This window comes from Pseudophryne corroboree, chromosome 9, assembly GCF_028390025.1.
Source record: "Pseudophryne corroboree isolate aPseCor3 chromosome 9, aPseCor3.hap2, whole genome shotgun sequence".
NCBI lineage: Eukaryota > Metazoa > Chordata > Amphibia > Anura > Myobatrachidae > Pseudophryne > Pseudophryne corroboree.
The window spans coordinates 349,822,291-349,849,361 of record NC_086452.1 but is presented as its reverse complement, the minus strand read 5'-3'; the positions used below and the strand labels follow the sequence as shown (position 1 = coordinate 349,849,361).

The following is a 27,071-nucleotide window of genomic DNA, read 5'->3' as shown; positions in this document are numbered from 1 at the left end:
AGACAGGGAGAGAGAGACGAGGGAGAGAGACAGATGGAGAGAAAGAGGGGGGAAAGAGAGACGTGGGAGACAGGGAGAGGGAGACAGAGATGGGGACACAGACAGGGAAAGGGAGAGATGGAGAGAAAGATGGGGAAAGAGAGACGTGGGAGAGAGACAGGGAGAGGGAGACAGGGAGAGAGAGACACACAGGGAGATTAGAGACAGAGGGAGAGAGACGCAGAGACAGGGAGACAGAGCCGGGAGAAAGAGAGAGACAGGGAGAAAAAGGGAACAGCATAGGGTGAGGTGCATGGAACCTTTGCCGCTCTGCGGGACTCTGAGTGATGAAGACGGGCACCAAGGGTGCCACACACTGGCGCTCCTCCTTATGTGACCGGGTGGCTGTGATCTCACCTCTAGAGTTTCCAGCACCAGAGCCGCAAACTTTCTGCACAGTCCACACTTACCCTCCCTCCTTGTCTGCCATGGTGCTTGCTGGTAGCTGCGGTGCGGCGCTTCTTCTGGCCTCGCTGTCCGGACGATGTACCCCTCTCTCAGTCAGGGCGGCTGGTCGTGGGGGCATCTCCTCTCCGTGTCCCCGGTCTCCACTCTGCTCCTCCTACTAATGTTCCCTGCCTCCCCATGTCTCGCTTATTCCGCAGCCCTCTCAGCTCTCAGGCAGCCACTGAATGGCAGTGAGTGGGTCCTTTTATATGTCCCCACCCGAGAGGGGGTCTTTTAGTGACCCCTTCACCCTGCTGTGATTGGTGGCACAGCGGGTCCTATGACCGTGGCGCTACTATTTCAAATGTGTTGCGGACCGGCAGCCAAGCAAGAGCGGTCCGCGGCAAATTTGAAATAGTAGTGGCGCCGTGGTCAGGAGCGAGAGCTCGATGCGGCGGGGGTCTTCAGACACAGTGCTCGAAGAAGTGCCGGTATGCCATACCGTTGAATACCGGTCCACTTCGAGCACTGTGTGTGTGTGTGTGTGTGTGTGTGTGTGTGTGTGTGTGTGTATATATATATATATATATATAATATATATATATATATATATACACACATGCTCAAGTTCAGAATCTGGTATTCCCTTTACATCTACATGGATAGTGAAACTGGTAGCCCAGGGGGTCCCACATTCTGATCTTGAGTGTGTGTGTGTGTGAGTGTGTGTGTGTGTGTGTGTGTGTGTGTGTGTGTGTGTGTGTATATATATATATATATATATATATATATATATATATACACCAATTCCGTCCCGGCACTCGGCTCCGTCCCTGTTATGGGACTGACTTGCTCTGGTGCCCTCCTCCCGGGGCGCAACCCCTGGTATACAAACAGCAAGTAATAACGAGGCGGCACTCCGAGTCTTTGAAAAACAGCAATAGTGTAATAGTGCAAATCAACGTTTCGGGGTTACCCCCTTCATCAGGATTAGTGCAAAGTGACAAACAGGGTGTTTAAATACCACTTACCCTCACCCTGGAACATCCCCTCTGGCCGATGCCGCTGGCCGCGCCGTCCCGGTCCTCCGAATGACGTCATCCGCATCTCACCGGAAGTGACGCGACGGCGCCGGGAGGCGCGTCCATGGCAACCAGCCTAACAAATGCAAAACTGTCAGTGAATCAATGCCGTGAATAACAATAGCTCAGACACGGCTTTGTGGAAACAACATCTTTGTCAGCTGCCATACAATACTTAGTGCATTAATAATTTCGTGGATACCTCCTTTTTCAGTGCTTCACCTGATTCGGTATCTCCCATAAAATGCAAACATTAGTCATAAAATATCATTATAAAACTTTAGACCCCTCTCAAGTCTCAAAATGACCTCACTCCTGAATTTACCTGTGTACACATTGTTCTGAAACCCAGTGTAAATATACCATAAAAACAGATGACAATACTTTGTCAATATTAAAAGATAAATAAACCATGAAGTATAGAAAATTAACACAAACATTGACATTAATATTTACCTCATTGACCATCGTGTTTGTGACTATTTTGATTTTGGCCGCACTAACCCCCTGTATATGCTGGGGGGATATGCTGCCAATCTCGCCCATCCTGACCTGCCTCTGTAGTTTTATTATATTATATCTTACTCAGGCCTGGTCATAATGATTTTCATTTATGTCACTGGCTAACCATATGCTTAAATAAAATTAATTAAGCCAAGATTATCATTTAGGCCTGCAGGTCTGAGGGTGTTTAACCTGTGGATCCACATTGATTCTAACTGTAGGAGTTTTCTGCCCCTATCCCCTCCTCTCAGAGACTCTGGTACATGGTCAATAATTCTGTGTTTAAAAGTTGCCATGGTATGCCTATATTCAAGAAAATGTTTGGCAACCGGTTGATCCCCTTTGCCTGAAGCTAGGGCATTTCTTATGGCTAACCTATGCTGTGCCATCCTAATTTTAAACTGGCACTCGGTTTTTCCGATGTAATACCTGCCACAGGGGCAAATAATTGCGTAAACCACGAATCTGGTGGTGCACGTCAGGGGCCATCTGATGGTGAACTTCTTGCCTGAGCATGGGTGCACAATGTGGTCCCCCACAGACATGTGGGAGCACGTTGTGCAACCCGTGCACTATACTTCATGGTTTATTTATCTTTTAATATTGACAAAGTATTGTCATCTGTTTTTATGGTATATTTACACTGGGTTTCAGAACAATGGCCCTCATTCCGAGTTGTTCGCTCGGTATTTTTCATCGCATCGCAGTGAAAATCCGCTTAGTACGCATGCGCAATGTTCGCACTGCGACTGCGCCAAGTAACTTTACTATGAAGAAAGTATTTTTACTCACGGCTTTTTCTTCGCTCCGGCGATCGTAATGTGATTGACAGGAAATGGGTGTTACTGGGCGGATACACGGCGTTTCAGGGGCGTGTGGCTGAAAACGCTACCGTTTCCGGAAAAAACGCAGGAGTGGCCGGGGAAACGGTGGGAGTGCCTGGGCGAACGCTGGGTGTGTTTGTGACGTCAACCAGGAACGACAAGCACTGAAATGATCGCACAGGCAGAGTAAGTCTGGAGCTACTCTGAAACTGCTAACTCGTTTGTAATCGCAATATTGCGCGTACGTCGGTCGCAATTTTAAGAAGCTAAGATTCACTCCCAGTAGGCGGCGGCTTAGCGTGTGTAACTCTGCTACATTCGCCTTGCGAGCGAACAACTCGGAATGAGGGCCAATGTGTACACAGGTAAATTCAGGAGTGAGGTCATTTTGAGACTTGAGAGGGGTCTAAAGTTTTATAATGATATTTTATGACTAATGTTTGCATTTTATGGGAGATACCGAATCAGGTGAAGCACTGAAAAAGGAGGTATCCACGAAATTATTAATGCACTAAGTATTGTATGGCAGCTGACAAAGATGTTGTTTCCACAAAGCCGTGTCTGAGCTATTGTTATTCACGGCATTGATTCACTGACAGTTTTGCATTTGTTAGGCTGGTTGCCATGGACGCGCCTCCCGGCGCCGTCGCGTCACTTCCGGTGAGATGCGGATGACGTCATTCGGAGGACCGGGACGGCGCGGCCAGCGGCATCGGCCAGAGGGGATGTTCCAGGGTGAGGGTAAGTGGTATTTAAACACCCTGTTTGTCACTTTGCACTAATCCTGATGAAGGGGGTAACCCCGAAACGTTGATTTGCACTATTACACTATTGCTGTTTTTCAAAGACTCTGAGTGCCGCCTCGTTATTACTTGCTGTATATATATATATATATATATATATATATATATATATATATATATATATATATTTATTATTGCTGACTGTGGCTGGGACTGTTCGTGACTATATGCTGAGGATGTAGTTGCAGGAGGTGGAGCCGGCCAGGGTCAGGTATCTACCACTTAAGGGTGCCAGGAGCAGGGGGGCGGCCAACAGTTGGTGGCAAGCCGCAAATGGCGACAATTGAAGGAGCGTGGAATGCTGGGGGCAGCGATCGGACCTCCCTCTCTACGGCTGCAGGGGGAGGAAGGAGAGAATGCTGCTGCCTGTCCGTATTTAGGACACAGCAGCATCGCGCTGCTGCTCCTGCTTGTTGCCGGGGTCCATCAGCAGAGGGGGCGCGGCAAACGCAGCTCACGCTGGCCGGGGTCCATTAGCAGAGGGGGCGCGGCAGATGCAGCTCATGCTGGAAGGGGGTTGCCGGGGTCCATCAGCAGAGGGGGCGCTGGCCGGGGGTGACTGATTGAGGCGGCTGCGGGCTGTGGCTGGTTAGACCCACACTGCGGTCGCCGCTAGCTAGCCCTTGCTGCACGTGAAGATTTTAGATAAAACTAATTCAGGAGGGATGTGCCGCCCTCCAGTGGCCGGCGCTCATAGGCAGCTGCCTAAAGCTGCCTAATGGTAGCGCCGGCCCTGGTTATGGGCCAGAAGAACGATCCTGGAGGAATGCTTCTGATGTCCACGCTCCAAGGTTGGTCCAGGTTTTCCACGCCAGGTTTCCCTGTAAGCCTAAGAGGTGTCCTGGGGCCACCCCTAAAGGTGGGGGAGGTGCTGTCACGATCCGGGTAACTTAACATACTTACCATCCAAGTGCCTTCTGAGACTCTCCCTGCGCTCCAAGCCTGGATTCCATCTGTGCTGTGTGCGTGCAGCGCGCTGCATGGCATCTCCGCTGTCTCTCCTCAGTGATCCTGGCGACGCTAACATGACAGCTATCCAGAATGGCCCTCCTGTCCTAGCGGATGGCGTATCCTGCTCTCCGCAGCCTCTGCTGACACTGCCATTACTACAAGCTTACACATGCTGTTTATAAACAGACTTTTCCCTCCAGAGCCAAACATGGGAGCAGCCATGTTTGGGTTAATCACATGACTCTCCACAGCCAATCTGCTGTACACAGAATCCTTTCTGATTGCTCAGCCAATCCCTGCATATAAATATCCTGAACCAAAGCTTCCTGTTGTCAGTGCTATGGTTGTCTAACCCAGTGTTGGATGTCTCTACATTCTGTGGTTGTTCCTGCTTGCTGTCTCCAGGTATTCCTGTGACCTTGCTCCACTTAAAGAGACCTGCACCAGTTTCCATCCTGCGGTGCTGCCTGACTCCAGCGGTGTTTCCACATTGCCTCCTGTTACCAGCAGTGTTCCTTCACCATCTCCAGCTACCAGCGGTGTTTCCACATTGCCTCCTGTTATCAGCAGTGTTCCTTCACCGTCTCCAGTTCTCTGCGGTGTTCCTACATCGTTTCCAGTCACCAGCGGTGTTCCTACATCGCCTTCAGATCACCATCGGTGCCTCAACATCAAACTCTGTCATCATCGGTGTCTCAGCATCGAACTCTGTCACCATTGGTGAGTTCCACTGTATTCTCACCATCTATGCTAGTTCATCCAGCATCTTCATCAGTCCTCCAGCTGTCAGCCTACCTCGGTGCTCTGCCATCGACTCCAGCTTCCAGTGTGTCATTCTCTGGTCAGTATCAGTTCATCTCATCAGTACAGTGGCTAGCTGTTAACAGCTATGGACAATACCATCTCAGTGTCTTCCAAGACTGTGCCATATTGATATCGTACTACACCAAACAGCATACTTGTTACTACCGTATCTGAGGAACTGTGCTGCTATCATTACACTGTGAATTCTACTGCTGAACATTGGTTCTTTCACCTAACTGCCGTTGTAATTATTGAACTGTGTGCACAATAAAGAACTTGACTTTTACACCTCGGACGTCTGAACTAAGGGTACCCTGTATGTCCAGGAATCCCATACCCAGGTTCACATACACGTCAGCCCCTACACCTGAGGCTTCCCCAGGTCAGCCTCAACCATCACCGGGTGAAATCCCTGAAGGTCACCACCAGGCCCGAAGTGTGGCAAGTGGGACACACTGTGCTTTAACTTTATCATCATCACTTGCAAAGTTTAACAGATACCAATCAGCACTAGTGCAGTGAATTACTGCCTATATATGTTTTGACATTTTGTATTTTCACTACTTGGATACTTTGTATACCACAGTTGGCAACATAACCTTATCTGTCTGAAACCAAGAACAGCTGACATTTCACTCTACAGATTACTCATCTGTTTTGAATTAGTTTTTAATTTATTTAATTTTGGTTGGTATTTTAGCCACAAATCCTGTATCTCTTATTCATTTGGAGGTTCCATCTATTAGAGATTTAAGTGTGGCCACGTCACCACACTATTGATGAATGAGATTCATCAGGTGCAACATAGAATTTAACGGCAGATAAGAACCAATCGTACCATCTAGTCTCTCCATGTATATGCACACACTTACACCCTAGGGTTATTTTTTTGTTGGGAGCCAATTAACCGACTAGTATATTTTTGGATTGTAGGAGGAAACCCATGCAAGTATAGGGAGAATATTCAAACTCCACACAGATATAACCTTGGTAGGGATCGAAAACAATGGGGCAGATGTATTAAGCCTGGATAAGTGATAAAGCAGTGGTAAGTGCAAGGTGATAACGCACCAGCCAATCAGCTTCAATATGTAAATTTACAGTTAGGAGCTGATTGGCTGGTGCGTTATCACCTTGCACTTATCACTGCTTTATCACTTCTCCAGGCTTAATACATCTGCCCCAATGATGTCATGGGACCTGTATGTGAGAGACCCTGCTATCTGGTAGGAAAAGGCATAGCTGAGAAAAGTGAAGCAAGTGAGGCTCAGCATCAGATGTTCTAAGCCTTGAAAAGTGATAAAGTGGAGAGTTATAAACGACCAACCAACCAGCTCCTATTTGTCCTTTTTCAAACACAGCCTGTGACATTGCATTTAGGAGCTGATTGCTTGGTATTTTATCACTCCCCACTTTATCACTTTTCAAGGCTCTGGCCCTCAGAGCGATGAGCATTCAATAATTGGAAGGCTGGAGGAGAGACTGATTGTTGCAGAAGTAGGAGTCTCGGCTGATCTAAGAAGGAGTGAGGGAGAGAATTTTGAGATGAGATTTGAAATGTATGATGGGTATTGTTAAGAGGAAATACAATTGTAAAAAGTCACCTTCATCGCACTGCTCCTCATCTGTGCCATTCACACAGTCCTTACTACCATCACAGATCTGTGTGGCATTAATACATTGTCCTTCTGGACACTGGTACTCAGCAGGACACACTGCAGTAAAGAAATCAAAGATGATCATTTTAATGCACAATACAATGTTAATGAACATAAAGTGCACATTGTGGGTTCACACAAGGCCCATCTTGCATGAAATTGGGGCAGGTCTACTTACCACAGTTTCTCTCATCCAACCCATTGCGGCAGTCCTTAACCCCATCACATAACGGAACACACATACCATCTAGTATACAAAGGAACTCCCCAGGACATGCTGCAGAGAGATCCAGGTATAATATGACAAACGTTAGACAAGTGTATTGGTCATAACAGGAAACAGTATTTGAAACAATATTTCTATAAATAAGTTATAATTGGTCACTAGTGTAACTTACGGTCTGACCGATTGTAGAGGCTGTAGGAGGCTTGTATCCCTGGTCCAGTCAGTGCTTTGATACAGGAAAAGGTTATAGTGATGTTTTCTGATATGCCTTCAATTCTCTCAGTGTAAGGTCTAAGCACCCGTAAGCCACACATCCTGGAACAACCAGTGAGTAACTTAGCTATGTAACCAAATCTCTTTCTGCGTTATTTTAGGTATTATTGCTACTTGTACATACAATACATTCAATGTTGGGGTGGGGAAAGGGGGGGGGGGGGGTGTTCTTGACCGCATAATTAAGAGATGCAAAGATAAAAAAGTACAAAAATGAAAACTAATATATACAATACAAAAATACAAGTTCTCATGGCAACCTTCCTGCTGAGTAGATGACAGCGCTGGAGCAACTGTGGGTATTCTGATATAAAAGTACTTCTCAATGCACATGTGCACATGCTGTATGTATCTAATACAGAAAGACCTAGATATTTCCTAACCAATACAAGTACCCAGATACTACAGTATGTTTACAATACAAACATGCCCAATCTAATTTATCTGTATACCAGACTGTGTAGCTCTTGCTGTATCTTGGTATTTGAAATGCATATTTACTAGAACAATTAAATCTAAGTGTACTGTACACAAACACCAAGATATTTCCATCGCCAACTGTTTAGAATACAAACAAACTTGGATCCTTCTAAAGGTGCATACACACGGTGCGATTCTGCCTACAGGCCGATTTTCAAATTTTTTCGATTTCCCTTGAACTCCCCGGAGCCGAGAATCACCGATATTGGCTATACACACGGTGCAATTTTGGCTATATACAGTTTTGACTATACTAGAAACTAGATTGTACACTTTCTAGTCAAAATTGCCTTGCCTGCACAGTCTATTTTTTCTTACGATACCGACCCCGAGGGAGCACGCGTCGGTATCGACAGCTGTATACACACGGTGCGATATGCGCTAACTTTAATCATTTCTGTGGCAGTGATGCCAGAGAGGCATTTAAATCCCACTTGCATCCATGTTTTATGCCATTTATTTCCTGTGCAACTAACACATTCGCTATTAGAGCGGGATGTACAGTATCAAACATTGCATATTGCATGTGATACATCCCGCAACTTATTAGATGCATAGTGGCGTTATTAGCACCATATGTATTTAGAATTCATAATATTTATACACAGGACAGCTCTACCAATAAGAGCTGTCCTTTTGTGTTGGAAGCATTCCAGGTTTATGACTTTGCGCGCAGGGGTGTATTCAGAGGCGGATTTAGCCCTCATGGAGCCCTAAGCAAGACACCAATTTGGGGCCCCTTCCTCATACAATCCATAGCACTGTATACTGTCATCACCGCCCCTGGCTGTGCCTGCTGTGCTTTTGTCTCCTTCTAGCTGCACTACTGCAGTAGGGACAGATTCCGAAGCCTCCTCTTGGGCAGCATGGGGACAGACTCTGCTCACCTCCATCCTCCGCCAGCAGCAGGTCTCCCAACAGCTGCGCTACTGCTGGGAGACCTGCTGCTTGTGGTGGAGGCTGGATACGAGCAGAATCATCCCTGAACAGCAGCACCAGCAGGGGCGGATCTAGACTTTTCTTTTCGGGGGAGCTGGTAGTGGACATTAGCAAGCTGTGAGAGGATTGTGTTACTGTCAGAGGTTTGTGTTGCAGTTCTGAAGGGAAGAAAGCAAAAAGGAGCCAAGAACAGGATCGGGCTGCAGGTAGGGAGGGTTAGGGATGATGGAGATTAGGGTTAGGGTAATAACCTAACAGTTCTCGGGATCCTGCAAATCGGGATGCTGCTGCCGGTATTCTGACCGTCGGCATCTCAAGCACCAGGATCCCGATACCATCCCTTACATATATGTCACACATATATACAGGGGGCAACTATTAGTCTATTACATTTGTGGATGCAGCAGTCCCTGATGTCTGCATGCCCACCTTGCTCCTTAAGCCGGTGGAAGTGGTGGCAAAGCTGATCACCTGCCTCCAGCATAATGATCCTAAATCATCTATCACTCTCCAGTATAGGGACCACAGGCTATCCCACCTCGCCTTCAATCTGTATAACGGAGACACCACTTTACATCTATTTCCCGAAGCATCATCACTGCTGACCCTTCCCAGAGGAACAGTACCACCTCCTTTTATCTACCCATCCGTCCCTGCTGTGTAGCAGAACCACCCATATACATCAAACCCTCCATAGTCAGGCAGCACCACATACCACATCTCTCCATTTCAAGCATTTCGGTTCCATTTACCTATTCCCGTAACCCACTCCACACTGCCAGTACACAGCCACTCCTCAGACACCCAAACACCATGCTCAGGTAGAACAGACCACCCCAAGCCCCTCCCCCATTAGACTGTCAGCTCCTCAGAGTAGACAAGAATGATTTATGGCCAACTGCTCCTCTCACAGTGACGAGGAGTCGCAGCAGCTGCCACCCGCACACCCCATCTCCTACACCCGCCGCTGCCAAATCACCTTTACCGTGTCAAGGTGTCTCCGACTCAGGGACAGGAACCCAAGGGTGACTATAAGGAGGAGGGGCATGAATAAAATTGACCAGGTGTTTGAGGAAATATCTGGGGGGATGTTTGCTTGCTCCTACTCCCTGACGCATTTCAAGTGGTCCAGGTGTGTCCAGGTCACCACAGCCCACTACTTCCAGTCCCACTTTCTCTGTCCTCACACAAGGGCTGCCCACGCCCTGCCAAGGACGACCGCCAGTGAAGACAAAGTGCATAGGGAGGAGAAATGCTGGATGGATATCCAGGGTGGATCGGAGAGGGGACTTCGCCAGATACCTGATGGCAGCTGTCAGTTCACTTCGATGACAGCCTGGCAAGGGGGTATTCACACATTCACCAGCTACCCTCTACGATGCAGCCCTGTCTGGGGCCCCCTGTGCATCCCGCTGGGCCACTTTGGCCCCACCGTGGTGGTAAATCTGCTACTAGCGCCCATCCCGCCACTATTCTGATTACCGATGCCGCTGCCCATGAAGTCAGGGGAGCAGCAGCCACCAGGGTCTGGCCAGCGGAAGTGACGGGGTTGAGGAGAGCAGCGGAGGGTCTGCACGGAGGAATGGAAGCAGGAGAGCTGCAGGCCAGTAATCGAGACAGCGAAAGTAGACTGAACCCCAGGGAGAGATGAGAATCTGGTGCCCAATGATATTTGCCTCAGTGACAGGGGCGTGATTTCATATGGGCTGAAAGCACGTCCCTATCACTGAGGCACTTGGGCTAATGCCACTTATACTGCTTTTTTAATGGGCTTTTACAGCCCTCTGTTTGGCCTCACCCCACACTTCCTGCCCTTTGTCATTAGCTGCGGGAGGTACCACTCTCGGTGCCTCCAAAACACAGTTACACTTGTTTTACAATGTTAAAATGATTACAATAATATAAAGCATATACTGTTCTTATGACACAGAATATGTGTCATAAGTATCTTCTTTGTATTATTGTAATCATTAATGACCGGGAAAGCACTGCCTCCCCTGCCTGCACGTCCATGTCTCTAACGTACGATTGTAGCTGCTCTTACCCTTCCAGTGTCCTTCGTGATAAAACAAATAGGTCGCCACAGTAAAATAATATAACACATAGGCCCATAGGCCCCCACCAGAGGATAATAATACAGCACATTGGTCCCTACCACATGATAATATTATAGCACATAGGCCCTCCAAAAGGATATTAATACAACACATAGCTCCACCCCTCTCCCCCTCCCCCCCAGGGTAATAATACAGCACATTGGCCCCCACCACAGGATAATAATAAACACATAGCTCGCCCCCAGGATAATAATACACCACATTGGCCCCCCATCACAGAATAATAAGACAGCACATAGCTCCCCCCCCCCTTCACACACACAGAGGATAATACAATAGCACATACAGAAGGCCACCTCCCCAGGATAATAGTACTGCATATAGGCCCTCATAGGGTTGCAGTCTGCAGAGGCCAAAGGGAAGGAGCCATTCTGTACCTGCACCTGGGATCACCAGCTGAGACAATTCCAGCACAGCAGCCACCAGTGTCGGAGCATGTAGGGCCCACCGGGGAAATGCAGTGGTAGGAGCCTATGTTAGGGGTGTGGCCAGTCTGCAGAGGGGGTGTGGCCTGCCACCTCATTGGTTTGACTAACCATTACAGTGCAACGTCTGGGCCCCTACATAAATATATACAGTAAATTCAGCTGCTGCATGCATGATAATGTTCCAGATTAATAACAGCAATGCACTATAGAAAATACACCATAGTCCAGTATAAGGTAACATATGTATAATGTATAATTCAAGTGCATAGTCTGTAACCTGATCCTTAAAACAGGAGGTGGGCCCCCAGGCAGTAGGGCCCACCGGTGGTTTCCCCTGTACCCCTGTGGGCCAGTCCAAGACTGGCAGCCACTGTATAATGAGAGCGGCATCAGGCAGTCAGAGCAGCGGAGGAGACACGAGTCAGGAAGAGCCAGTGTTTGGCAGGAAGGAAGCGCCGAGGACTCATTGAGAGACGAGGTGTGTATGGGGGAGGAGAGGGGAGAAGGGAGCCAATGCGAGGAGAGGTGAGAGGAAAGGGGAGGGCCCCTATCATCCAGCCAGACTGCATTGCGCTTCTCTTCTGTGCCACAGCTCACAGCAGCATACTATAATTAGTCAGCTCCTTCATTGCGGCGTGCACTGGTGCAATGCACCAGCAGCACTACCGCTAGTTTCAACAAAGGTTTTGTGATTTGTCAGGGCTGGATTTCTGTGGGCCGCGGGCCCCTGTGGACCCGCCGGGCCCTAGACGGGTGCCTAGATTGCCTAACGGTAAATCCACCCCTGGGTGTATTAGCAGAGAAGCAGCCTCCTCCGTCCGGGCTCCCTCCTCTGTATTCAGCAACGTAGCACCGCAGTAGAGCCTGAGCACTAGGGAGCACAGACGGGATGTAGTCAGGTGACCGGAGGTCAGGACCCCGGCGTCAGTATGCTGGCAGGGGCCCCAGGGCTATTCCCACTCGTGGGTGTCCATGACACCCATAGAGTGGGAATAGAACCTGTGGTGAGCGCAGCGAGCTACCGTGCCTGCAAAGGGCTTCATTGCACTCACCCTCCTGTCGTCATCCTGGTGGCCGGGATCCCGGCATCGGTATGCAGACCGCCGGGATCCGACCGCCGGTCACTCGACCCCAACCCGCACAGACTGTTGCATCTTATTGCTTACGCTAAGCTGCAGGGGACAATGGGAGGCATCATATTGGATCCCTTACTGGGATTTATACATAAAGAAGCCCGTAGTATTCTATAGGCAACATCACCTATAGATGGAATTCCTATCGGGCACAAGTTCCGGAAAGTTACATATGGAGTGTTAGTACATCATTCCACTAGACTTCAAAAACCCTCTAATACACATAAACAACTCCCCAGATCACATATGAGTAAAGTATCTTAAACATACAAAAATGTGTAATGCGCTTGATGTATAAATATTAAGATTTAAATTGTCAAAAAGTATATACACAGGTGTCTGCTTGTACCTAATTTCAGCACACATGGAACTTGCTAGTATATTTAAATAAAAACAAATTTATTAACACATGCAATTAAAACCAATATATATGAAAGCTCAGGCACACTACTAGAACATTCAAATTTCTTTGCCACTTTATAGTTGGAATTGAAACAGTGTAGCTTGTATACTGCCACACAGACCTGTTGGGTCTATTGAATCAATAAACAGATTGCAACAGTTACTACAGCCTTTGAAGAGAAATTGTAGCTCACCCTTGATGTCCAGGCTCTTTACACTAATATCCCACATGCAGCTGGGATTGAAGCAGCTAATTATTATTTAAGTAGAGATCACAATTTGTCTATTGAGAGACGTAATTTTGTTATTAAATCGATTTTGTTCATTCTTACCCACAATTACTTTTTGTTTGGTGACACTTATTATTTACAGGCACTTGGCACGGCCATGGGGACCAGGTTTGCTCCTAGTTTTGCGAATCTCTATATGGGCCGCTTCGAGGAGGAGTATATATGGAGCGGCCCATACGGAGAAAACCTGGTCCTCTATGGCCGTTTTATTGACGATTTGTTTATAATTTGGAAAGGGGGTCCTTCTTTAGCACAGGATTTTGTTAATTTTCTTAATCACAACACTTATAATCTCACTTTTACACATACTTTTGATTTTGACACTATTAATTACTTAGATGTGACTTTCTCAATCCATGATAATATGATTATTTCTAATAATTATGTGAAACCAGTGGGGACTAGCAATTATCTACATTATGAGAGTGCTCATTTTAAACCATGGATTAAGAATATCCCAAGGAACCAATCAATGCGTATAAGATGTAATTGTATACGTGATGAGGATTTTGTTGAACAATCCAAGACCATGATTGGTCATTTTGAGAGGAGGGGTTATCCACATAAACTTTTAGCTGAAGCCTTGACGTCAGTTTCATCGTCGGGATTATTAGAAAAAACATCTACACCGGGGAACTGTTCTGATGCCTTGGAGGTTGCAGATTCGTTGTTATCGAATCGGGACCCCGCAGCATCAGAAGAGTTATGGTTCATATCTAAGTTCAATTCCAAATCAAGCAGGATTAGAAAGATTGTGAATACAAACTTTGGCATTTTGAAACAAGATCCAGTATTAAGCAAGCTTATTGGGACTAAACCAAGGATGATTTATAAGAAGAATGTCAATCTTAGAAATGTATTAGCCCCCAGTGATTTGAGACCCGTGAAAACTACACAGCGTAATGAAGACTGTCGTAATTCCTGGCTTCCAAGTAGACCCTTAGGTAGTTTTAAGTGTAATAAATCTATCTGTCTCACCTGTGGTTATATGAATAATGGATCAACTAATGTTACTTCCACGAGTAGTGGAGTGAGTTTTCCAATCAAACAATATCTCAATTGCGAGTCCACATACTCTGTGTATGTTTTACAATGTCCCTGCCAACTGCAATATGTTGGCAGGACTATTAGATCTATCAAGAGTCGATTTAGGGAACATAGGTGTAATATTCTAAATAAATCTACTAAACATAGTGTCTCTCGACACTTCGTCAAATGTCACAATGGGGACCCTAAAGGTTTATCTGTAACAGTAGTCGAACAGTTTTGTCAAACAAGGAGAGGAGGAAATAGATTTCGACGGTTATGTATTGGTGAATCTGCATGGATCTTTAAACTAGATACTCTTAACCCCAAGGGGCTCAATGAGGCTATTGATTATATATGTATAGATTAATTTGTGCTGCTCAGTGAACTAGATGTGGTTAAGGGGTTAACCACTATTAGGGGGTTAAGATTCAATTGAAAGGTGTCTGTTCTTTTTACTGTAGTATCAACGTTATCCTTATGTTTACACTAAGAATGTTGGGGCAGATGTATTAAGCCTGGTGAAGTGATAATGTGGAAGGTGATAAAGCACCAGCCAATCAGCTCCTAACTTCCATGTCACAGGCTGGGTTTGAAAAATGACAGTTAGGAGCTGACTGGCTGGAGCATTATCACCGTTCACTTTATCACTTCACCAGGCTTAATACATCTGCCCCGTTATTCCTAATAATGTTTTACTATATACATCTGGATTATTAGTATTAGAGTGTATATCTCAACTGATTGGTTTTATTTAGTTAGCTATCAATCTGGACAGGTGGTATAGGCATTTGAATAATATAATCTAAATATAAATATGAATAATAATTTTACAATAACTCTTATAAAGATAAATTCTCTTATTAATTTATATTTTTTTATTATCTGTTTGTAATTTTATTATAATTATTATATCTGTATTTAGCAGTATTAATCTATGAGATGGCTTTATAGTATACATATGGAACTTGCTTAGTTTTTCAGTAGGTGTCAAATTAATTAATTATGTATGCACACTGGTGCCTCTAATTATTACGGAGGCGGACCTTATGGGGAGTTAAATATGGGCCATGACAGAGTGAGCCCCATCGTCTTGAGGAAGTCCCGAGCTGTGACGGGACGAAACGCGTTGACGTCATCCCCTTGCTCAGCCCGCACACATACAGATTGCTGTCTGTTGAATCCGCATTTAGCGGTCAATTTGGAACCAGCCTTGGAGCTTCCTTACCGGTACGCCAGGTTAGCAAACCTCCGGAGCGTCCGTACCCGCCCGCCAGGACAGTAACATCTGCACCGTGATAGTGCCGGCGGTGGACGCTGTGAAGATACTCCTGTGACTCCTGCGCTGCAAGACTGAACATTCCCGCAGGTTGGGTAATTATAACCAGCAGCACTTCCTCTGCACTGGGACGCCAGTAGCATAGAGGACTGGAGCTACAATTTCTCTTCAAAGGCTGTAGTAACTGTTGCAATCTGTTTATTGATTCAATAGACCCGACAGGTCTGTGTGGCAGTATACAAGCTACACTGGTTCAATTCCAACTATAAAGTGGCAAAGAAATTTGAATGTTCTAGTAGTGTGCCTGAGCTTTCATATATATTGGTTTTAATTGTATGTGTTAATAAATTTGTTTTTATTTAAATATACTAGCAAGTTCCATGTGTGCTGAAATTAGGTACAAGCAGACACCTGTGTATATACTTTTTGACAATTTAAATCTTAATTTATACATCAAGCGCATTACACATTTTTGTATATTTCTTGTTTCTTCTTTTTTTGGGGGAATTGGCTAACCCTCAGTGTTTGCAGCTGATGTATATATAATTAATTTATTTATAACTATTTGCGCCAGGAGTTGGAGTGGTTAAACACTCTAAATAAATAAGTATCTTAAACATGCTCACCACAGTATATACAGGAGTAACAAAGAAAGCACTAATCTGCAAAGCCGAAGCATTCACAAACAGCCAAATAAAAGTGATTTATCTATTACCAGCAAACCTCCTCCTCATTATCCACATCTGTCCTGACTTCCCACAAATCTCAGCACCAGTCCCATCGTGTACTGCCCAGGTAGGTGCAGGCAGGCATAACATACAGCACGTATACATCAAATGGGGTGATATTCAGTATGCCGCCTGTTGGGATCCCGGCGCTCAGTATACCGGCGCCAGAATCCCGACACCCGGCATACCGACAACTGTTCTCCCTCTTGGGGGTCCACGACCCCCCTGGAGGGAGAATAAATAACGTGGTGCGCGTAGCGCACAACCATGCCAGCAGCGTGGCAAGCGCAGCCAGCCCGCAAGGGGCTCCTTTATGCTCGCCCCACTGCCGGCATATGCTGGCCGCCGGGACCCCCCTTCGCCGGCCACTCATACTACACCCATCAGATGTTTGCCCAGTGAAATTCCCTCCCACACAGCACAGAGATAGCAGCATCAAGTAGTAACTAAGCAACTATAAAGGCCAAGTGCATATATGTTTAAGGTTTAAATAAAGGAATATAGAACAAATTCATATATACAAATATAAAGTAAATGTAAGGATCAAAGCTCAATGTTAAAGAAAATACAAAATATCTTATCTTAAGCTACATACATCTTGTGTTCAATCATTATTATAAGCTAAAGATATGAATTCTATTCTTACTGCAACTTTAGAGCAGAAGAAGAATGTACTGTATATTTTGGATACCCTGGGATTTATCTCTGTGAGTTGATAATTAATGATGAGTCGGATGTATATGCAGATACATGTTGCGCCAAAGTATGAAACCAGCAACAGTGCATGCGCGGGATCAGCCATATGCTGACTGACAGAAATCGCTACTACGAATATACTGGATGAGCCAAACAAGATATTGGCATTGCTGGGTGGTGACTGGGCAGAGACCTAGCGAATGCATGGGGTGTCATGGGTGTATAGGATGACTTCCTTGCTCAATCGTAGGGTGAGATGGGACGCTTGCTTCAGGTGGATCTATTGCACTAAGCATAAGCTGGTGTAAGCCAGATACTGTACGAATATTGGCAGCTACGACCAGGGCTGCTATCAGAAATTATAGTGCCCGGGACAGACAAAAAAAACAGGGACCCTCTCCCCCTAAAAATAAGATTCTGCCACACCACTCCACACCTATGTGATGTCATATATTGTGATATTAAATATAGGTGGAGTGTTGCAGACCTACAGGAACGGTTCACAGAGAGCTGATGCAAAGTTGAAGGCTTGTTTTAAAAAGTTTTCACTCTGCAGCTCTACAGGTAATGGTATTATGAGCCAGGGGTGGGCCCCCTCTGTAAGGGCCCGGGACCCCCCCTCTCTGTAAGGGCCCAGGACACCAGTCCCCACAGTCCCCCCCTGATGGCTGCCCTGGCTGCGACTATGAACATAAAAACAGTGGGCAGTATAAACAAGCCAAAAAATAAAAAAATAAAAAATAATTGAAGCGCTGTACTACCAGAATATATGTTTTATAGATTTAATATCACAATACAAACAGAAAACATATAACATACAATTATTACATACACACGGCCGGTGTTAAATAAAATAATTTTTCTAATAAAACCCCAAGTAACCTCGGTAATTAATTAATATCATACAAGCCTGGACTACTATTGGTATCAGACAACATAAAATTAATCTCAGTCCTAAATTCCAAAACTACAATTGGTATATTATATTCAGTCAGTGCAGTTAAATTTAATTCACCAGAGTTGTGGTTTTAGCATGAAATACATATAATGTTAGGAATAACAATACATACCATATGAAAAGCTAGAATGTACTGCATAAAATGACATGTCACTTACCTTCCTAAACCAGTTCTAGAACGCACAATGGATCCCAGAAGGTAGCATAATAGCAGAAAATACAAAAAAATCATATATTATTACTAAGTATAACTGCATCAAAAGGAAGTATAGTTATACCTTTCTGAATAGCTGATTGTTTCTTGACAAGAATTTTACCTCACGTGCAGTGTCGTACTGGGGCATGAAGGGACCACCAGGAGAATGCAGTGGTAGAGGCACACATTTCTAGGTGTGACAAGCCTCCATTAGAGAGTGTATAGTCTGGGCCCCTTTATAAATACTGTGTATAAAATAAATACTGATAGTGTATGCATGATCACGTACCAAATTAACAACAGCAATGCACTGTAGAAAATACACCATAGACCTGTGCAGTATAATGTAACATATAGGGTGGAATTCAAATGTTTGAAAAGTCGGTTGGGTGTCTGTTTTTTCCTGTCTATTAAATAGGAAAAAACAGACTACCAACTGACTTTTTAAAAATTTGAATCTCCCCCATATAATGTATAATTCTAGTACACAGTCTGGATGATTCCTAGAGGAGGGCGTGACCCCTCAGGCAGTCCCCCCCCCCCCCATCCCCCGGGGTTTCCCTTGTAACGATCTTGCCCACGTGTATGGGGTGTTGGCCTAGCTTAGTTTGTGCCTGGAGCATAAAAGACCATACTTCGCTCTTTAAAAACAGGACGCCCCCAGATTTCTAAGTGTCAAGGATAGAGAGATAGAGAGGCTGATTCTGCATCGGATGCAAAGTGGCTGAATGTGTGGGCAGCCTTGGAAGCCTGATAGGGCTAATGTGAGGGTCCATGCACTTACAAGGAAAACTGTGCCTCCCACTGATTTTACGCCAACTGCTGCAACCATCATCATTAGTGCAACGGCTTTCTTACCGTATATGCCCAACACAATCAGTGACACTTGGCCCCCATCTAATCTTTGAGTTTTGGTGATGGGCTTGCAGTTGGCCCAATTTACGCCTCGAGTTGTCCGTGATCGGCTTGCAGTTGACCCCCATCTAAGACTTGAGTTATCAGTGAAGCGCTTGCAGTTGACCTCCATGTACACCTTTCATTGGATTTCTTTGGGCAAGATGATGACACTGTGTAGGGCTGTTCTGTCTTTGCCATTATACCATTTCCCTCCATTCAATAAATAATTTAATAAAGCTTACCCCTTTCCCCACTAATATGTCTCTGTGTCTTTACTGTAGATACATTTATTCCTCTGTACACCTGGTGTACAAATGTGACCTGAAAATCGGCTGGTTCATAAAGCTTCATAAAAGTACAAGTTGTAATTTCCAATACTGATCACTGAAGAGATATTGCTGTATTTTGGGACCCATTCTTTTAAGAATAGCAAAACACTACAATGTCTGGTACTCAGTTTAACCAACAGCACCTAGATGCACACAGAGCTCACCATGATATTCCCCAGAAGGTTTGTTTCAAAATAAAACTAACCATAGCATGGGATTGTTGTTTGACACCTTCTATATGCATATGCAATGGTAACTACGGAGGTGTCATGTCCTATATAACATTATGAGGTTAATGCCGAGTTGAACAAAAGTAAGCCACTCGACGGGCATTGGAAATAGGCGTAGACATTTGCCCGTATTCACCTCCCCTATCCATATACTTGTGGAGGTTGCCGTCATCACTATCAGCGTTCAAATCAGACAGATCTCCCCGTAGGCTTAGCATAGCCTATAATCCCACTTACAACACGTCCTCCTTCATAGTTGAACATGCTCACTCAGCTACGGAACATGCGCAGTGCTACAAATCGCAAGATCCAACTGCAAAACGGAGTTGTCTGCAACTCTGCCACAGTTTATATAAGATTGTTACCCTGACCACTTAACCTCAATCTAGACTATAAAAATAAAATAAAAACCTACTTAATGTAATGTGCTAATGTGCACGGGCATTGCTAGGGTTTCCAGCTGGCAAACGGGACTAATGCATTCATAGTCACTACTACCATATGCACATTATTTATTATCATTTATTTTACTTTGCTCATTGTACAACATTAGTTGATAAACGGGGAAATGTAGGTTTATGTTAGCTAGACTAATCTCGGCATTACACAATTTAAAATAAATAACAAGGCAGACAAGATTGCTCAACCACACAAAAACCAATATAAGTACATTGAACTGGAATATCTCATTATATCAGGACAGAAACATATTGATGAGAATAGCAAAATGGTTACATCAGTAAGTGGGATAATCCAGTATAGGCGGTAGGCTGTACAGCACATACAAAGAGAAAAGGTGCATGCCCAGAATTATTTCAACAAGATATTAATTAAGATAAATAATTCTTTATACACAAATATACTGTATATCGAGAGGTTCCGGTCTCCAGAAATCTAAATCCATCAGAATTTTATGTAGCCGCCCATACCGAACCAAAACCCCATCCGGATCTCCCCAAGGAGATCAGGTCTGAACCGAGTCCTGGGTTGGATGTTCCTGCAGTTCTGAATTCGGATTTAAAATACGAATTCTTGGTTTTGGATTGCAAAATTACATGATTTTAGCTATTTATAAAAACTTTTAAATGATTATCGATTTTTTTAATCGATTTTAAATTAAACCGAAATCTGAATCAAAACACTTGACGGTGATTTTGCAAAACCAAAACACGGAGTTCCGCGGATGGACGTAACTATAGTGGATTCTAGGGGTGCCCAGAGGCTCAGGGAGGGACCTGGACACAGGTAATAAAGTTGCATACCAATTTCCCAGATTTGCCTGCTAGGCAATAGAATTTGATCCATTGTCCAGCCTGAATTGTCAGCTGAAGCTGTCAGCATTTTCAGCATCAGGATTCCAACCACTGGGATTTTATACCCCTCCCCCCGAATATAGGGCCATAACAAGAGTAGTAGAACTGATTCTGCTCCCTCCAAGGGTGCAAGACCAAGGGAGTAGTGTGGTTGCTATCTCAGTGGCACCTGTCTCCCAAGTGAGGGTTCCCAGAGAGGCGTTGGATGCATCCTTATGTCTCACTCAGCACCCAACTTCTTGTTGCTGGTTTCCTATTCCGTGACGTCATGACGTCACTTGTGCTGGCAAGCAGCAGGCCATGGGAGTGCCCAAGTACAGCACTGGGAGTATATTACCTCTCTTTTCAAAACTGGGCCCCAGACTTCCAGAATCCATGAAATCAGCAACCAAGCTTAAGAGACCAGCAGCAGAAAGTAGCAAAAGCTGCAAGGCAAAGCAGGTTAACAGTCTTCCACCTGTTCCAATTCTGGTGGAGTAGTCGCAGGCCCGGCTCTACCTGCTCACCAAAGGAATGCAGTGCAGGTAGACGCCAGGGAGGAGAGGCGCTTTCCCTGCACTGCATCCCCGCTGCTGCGCCTGGCCACCCTGCTGCCGGCTGCTGTGCCTGTCACTGTATGACAGGCAGCAGCGCCGGCAGATTAAAGCCTCCTCTACCTTTGACATTCTCAATTGTAACTGTTCTCCTCCCCCAACCGGCACTGCCATTCACTCCCTGTTGTTTTTTCCCCGGGCCTCCCCTCGCTGGTATTACACTTGCCCCGCCTCTTCACCGCCGTGGCCACTCAGAGATCCCGAACTGTGGCATGTGCAAGAAAACAGCAAAGGGGGAGCGGGGCATCAACAATGCTGAGACCTGAGTGGCCGCGGCGGTGAAGAGGCGGAGCAAGTGTAATACCAGCGAGGGGAAGCCCGGTGAGAAAACAACAGGGAGCGTATGGCAGCGCCGGCTGGGGGAGAACTGTTCCCATTGAGAATGTCAAAGGGAGCGCAGCGAAGGCAGCTGAGTACATCCCGCCCTAACTGAATGGATGAAGGGGGCGGAGCTACACGGACGAAAAGGGGCTTGGCTACACGGGACCAGAAGACTGCAGTACCACAGAGGACATGCTGCTCCAGAGTTCAGATCCTGCGAGCCAGACTAAGTGAAGGGAGAGTGAGTAAGTGTGTGTGTGTGTGTGTGTGTATTTACGTATGTGTGCGGGGTGTAAGGGGGAATCTGCCTGCTGTACTGTGTTAAAGGGGGACTCTGCCTGCCATAATGTGTAAAAGGGGACGCTGTCTGCCGTAACGTGTAAAAGGTGGACGCTGTCTACCGTAACATGTAAAAGGGTTCGCTCTCTTGCGTAATGTGTAAAAAAGGGGACGCTGTCTGCCGTAATGTGTAAAAAAGGTGACGCTGTCTGCCGTAATGTGTAAAAATGGGACGCTGTCTGCCGTAAAGTGTAAAAAAGGGACGCTGTCTGCCGTAATGTGTAAAAAGGGGACTCTGTCTGCCGTAATGTGTTAAAAAGGGGACTCTGTCTGCCGTAATGTGTAAAAAAGGTGACGCTGTCTGCCGTAATGTGTAAAAAGGGGACGCTGTCTGCCGTAAAGTGTAAAAAGGGGACTCTGTCTGCCGTAATGTGTAAAAAAGGTGACGCTGTCTGCCGTAATGTGTAAAAAGAGGTCGCTGTCTGCCGTAATGTGTAAAAAGGGGACGCTGTCTGCCGTAAGGTGTAAAAGGGGCTCTACCTGGTGTAGTGGCACTACTGTGCAGCGTAATTTGAATAATGGAGACTACTGTGCACCATTATATGAATTGGTATTATTTTGTGGCCACACCCCTTTCCCGTGAAACCACGTCCCTATATATTTTTCACGCGCCTACAGCGTGCACTGCCACCAGTTTGCGTTAAGGGGGGGCGCTGATGCCGTTTCTTGCACACAGCGCTAAAATGTCTAGTTATGGCACTGGCGTTACATGTAAGCTGCGCTACTACTGGGGGTGTTATTTGTAAGCTGCGCTAATACTGAGGGCGTTATTTGTGAGCTGTGCTACTACTGGGGCATTACGTGTAAGCTGCGCTACTACTGGGGGCGTTATGTGTAAGCAGCGCTACTACTGGGGTCGTTATGTGGAAGCGGCGCTACTACTGGGGCATTATGTGTAAGGTTGCGCTACTACTGGGGCGTTATGTGTAAGCTGTGCTACTACTGGGGGCGTTACATGTAAGCTGCGCTACTACTGGGGGCGTTATGTGTAAGCGGCGCTACTACTGGGGTCGTTATGTGGAAGCGGCGCTACTACTGGGGAATTATGTGTAAGGTTGCGCTACTACTAGGGCGTTATGTGTAAGCTGTGCTACTACTGGGGCGTTACATGTATGCTGCGCTACTACTGGGGGCGTTACATGTAAGCTGCGCTACTACTGGGGGCGTTATGTGTAAGCGGCGCTACTACTGGGGTCGTTATGTGGAAGCGGTGCTACTACTGGGGCATTATGAGTAAGCTGTGATACAACTGGAGCGTTATGTGTAAGCAGCGCCACTACTGGGGGTGTTTTACATGGGGGTACTATTGTGTGGCCACGTCCCTGCCTTGTGAGACCACATATTTTTATTGGCAAGCGCTGTCCCTTTGTAAAGTATGGGAGGGCGCAAATTTATAGTTTGCAGGAGGGCGCCGAACACCCTAGCACCGGCCCTGAGTCCAGGTTTTTTAATACAAAATATATTAGATGGAGTTCCTGTCAGTCGGCATGCTGGCTGTCGGGGTTTCCGGCATCGGTATAGTGACCGGTGGTCTTCCGACCGCCGATCACATAACGCATCCCGTTTGAGGGTATATATGGCCGACATGGTTTTTTTTTCTGTAGACTCTGAGGAAGGAAGGCATTACGAAACACTTTGGTGTCAAGAGGACCCCTGAGGACTCCTAATATGTCTTATTAGCTTAGAAATTTTTTCCATCTAGAGGAGCCCTCTACCCCAAACCAGGAGCATGTAGTGAGCCTTAAGGAATAGAGTGGAACAAACCATATCAGACCATTCATAGGATGGTTTAAATGCTTTATGAATTAAAAAAAAAAATTATATGTTTATATGTAAAAAATAAATACATTTTTTTTTTTTTAGACTCCTGAACCTTGCCTTCTACCTTGGCTGCTGGAAAGAGAAGGGGTATCCATTTGCTGGTGATACTGTGGACAAATAAACCTTTTGGATTTACGTTGTCACAGGCTGCACTGTTAAAAGCCGCGGCCCATGTCTCCGGCGGCGTCCGGTCATTGCCAGGTGACCGGGACTCCTACATTCTTCCATCCCCTTGGCTTCTTAGTTACCAGGACACTTGGGCGCGCGGGGTGAGCTTCCATCCTGCGTCCTTGTGAGTTGCCTGGTTCCTGGTTACACTGAGGCCAGGCATTCAGAGGACGGCAGGGACATGCAGGGAGGCAGCTGCAGGTGATTTAATTAAGTATTCTGATTGTCTCGTGATGCCTTTATATTTCTGGTCTGCCTCTCACTCAGTGCTGGTCATAGCCTCTGGTTGCAGCGGGAGCCTTTGTCACGTGGAGTCTCAGTAAGTGGATTTCTCCAGCAGTTCATCAGTACCCATTCCCAGACTGTGTTCCTGTATCCAGCCATCGGGGGTCATTCCGAGTTGATCGTAGCTGTGCTAAATTTAGCACAGCTCAGATCTGGCACCCAGACATGCCCAGGGCTAGTCCGCCCCGCATGTCAGTGCCGCCCCCATAACCCCCCCGCAGAAATGCAAAAGCAACGCACAGTGGCGATGCTTTTGCATCTCAGGAGTCACTCCCGGCCAGCGCAGCTCCTGCGGCTGGCCGGGAGAACCTCTTCGCTGCCCCGGGTCGCAGCGGGTGTGTGTGTGACGTCAAGCAGTCGCCATGGACCGCCCCCCCCCCAACGGTCCAGCCACACCTGCGTTGGCTGGACCGCGTCCCCTAAACGGCGGCGTTACCTTCCACCCAGCGACTGCCTCTGCCTCAGAGGTGATCGCTAGGCAACGACGGCCTTCGGGTCGGAACTACACCAGCGCATGCGCAGTTCCGACCCGATCAACTGCAGCGAGCGATTGGGGCGGAATGGCCACCATTGTTCTATAGTCATTGCCCTTAGTCTGCTGAGCTGTACCTAGTATCTTTGCTCTAAAGCTTTTGTTTATATATTTCTGTTATACTCTTGTTCAAAAGTGTTTTTCGGAAGTTATTGCTCCTCCCAGTCCGGAGGCAGCTCCCCAGTTAGGAGTTATTTCTGTTATCTCCCCTGTCTCTTTCTCCTGGCAGTTTGGTCACTCCCTTTCCTTTCGTACCTCAATTCCAGCCTTGTCTCTTTTGTTTGCCTTCTCTTAGCCCTGTCCTCCTCTGCTCTGCTCTGTAGTGTATTCCCAGTACTCCTATCCGCCGGCATTGATCCAGGTCACTCAGGGTTGAGCTCGTACTACCGCCAGCGGAGTAAGACCTGGCGGCATCCCAGTACCGGTAGACACGTTTCACCTTATGGGAAAATCGACTGTTACAGGTGAGAAGACCCACTGGTGAGTTCCATGAGTCTCAAACCTGGGTGTACATGGGTCACTGCCAGAAGACTTTTAGGGGACGCGGATCCCTCAAGAAGAAGATCCTCCAGTTATAACATATGTATGCTACTGGATAACCTTATTCTTCTGTTATTCTCCACTTATGTTGAAGTATACAGGACACCCTAACCAGGACCAGGATATCCTTGTGGAAGTCCTGTTTTTTTGTTCAGCCAATCCGACTCTGCCAGCAGCTTTTATCCTGCTGCGGTTTACTGTGAAGGAGTCGTCAGAGTACTGTACTAAACTACACAGCTCACGGCGCTACTCTATGGTGTGGGTGATCTGTTCGGAGCACTGGTAACATCTTCAGTGGGCATCACCCACTGTAGGTACAGCGTTCCATCCCACATGGAGCAGAAGATGTTGAAGCTGGTGTGAAAACCAGAGCCTTCCACCAGCAGACACTGCAGCAAGTAGGAACCTGTCCCTGGGTCTGCCAGCACTATCTTAAGAACTTTTTGTAGAATTATGAATGAATAGGAAAAACCCATACCTGCGGTTGTGGATGTTCCACTGTCCTTGAATGCAAGGGGAAAATGTATACTGTCCCATCAGCATGTATCCTTCAAACCTCAGAGCGACACCATAATCAGTAGAAGGGACCTGACAAGCATATGGAGACAGTGTCACACCAGAAAACAGCAACGCTCATTTACATAATAAAAAATGTAAAGCAAGTGATATTTTATGATGTAATATGCCTTTTTGCATTATTAGCCCCATTTTTTATGGAAAGATCTTAGATTGGTGGCTAGTGGCATCTGTGTGAGCAATGGAAGTCACTATGGTTGCCTATGTTACTGCTTGCTAATGGTTTAGGTACATTTATATGCCTGTTATTGCAACCAAGTACAAAAGGGAGTGGACACATTTACAGAACTTTCTCTTCTTTTTTTCACCCAGATTTCAGAAGTCACTTCCCACAATCAAGTATTATAGTGGGACAGTTTCATAATCACTGAACCCGTACATCAATATTATAATTTTGAATAGGCTTGTCAATGAATTCTCCCCATTCTTTTTGAGATTGGCCAATGTCCACTATACAAGTTATAGTATTAAGCGAGGAGTATAGTGAGATCTTTAAACGGGATCAGTATGATTTACCAGTATACCAACAGCGGCATCCCAGCCGCCAGAATGCCCGCAGCGGGGCGAGCACAATGAGTACCCTTGCAGGCTCGCTGCGCTCGCCACAGGTGTCGCGAACACCCACAAGTCGGAATAGACCCTGTGCCCCGGGTTTTCCGGCTGTTGGCATTGTTGACTGTCGGGATTCCAGCGTCGGTATCCTGAACGCTGGGGTACCAACAGCCGGCAAATTAACTGCATCCCCTTTAAACAGACAAACACTGTTTAAAGTTATATAACAAAATTATTTTTATGCATTCTTAATGTTTACAGCAGAATGTTTAATGTAGAGTGACAGTGAATATTTAAATGTGTTACAGACTAATGAGAAGATTTATCAGATTTAAAGAGGACAAGTAGAAGT

General features: G+C 46.1%; 1 protein-coding gene across 5 annotated transcripts in view; it reads right to left on the bottom strand.

The window, feature by feature from the left end:
* The window catches only part of TMPRSS6 (transmembrane serine protease 6), a 377,861-nt gene that overhangs the window by 82,542 nt on the left and 268,248 nt on the right, over positions 1–27,071 (bottom strand). For all 5 annotated transcript variants that reach the window (XM_063940656.1, XM_063940657.1, XM_063940658.1 and 2 more), the window contains 4 exons: positions 26,070–26,179; positions 7,451–7,593; positions 7,231–7,329; positions 6,999–7,109 (listed from right to left, as the gene is read on the bottom strand). In XM_063940656.1, the coding sequence (XP_063796726.1) occupies positions 6,999–7,109; positions 7,231–7,329; positions 7,451–7,593; positions 26,070–26,179 (463 nt within the window). The remainder of the gene's footprint in view (positions 1–6,998; positions 7,110–7,230; positions 7,330–7,450; positions 7,594–26,069; positions 26,180–27,071) is intronic.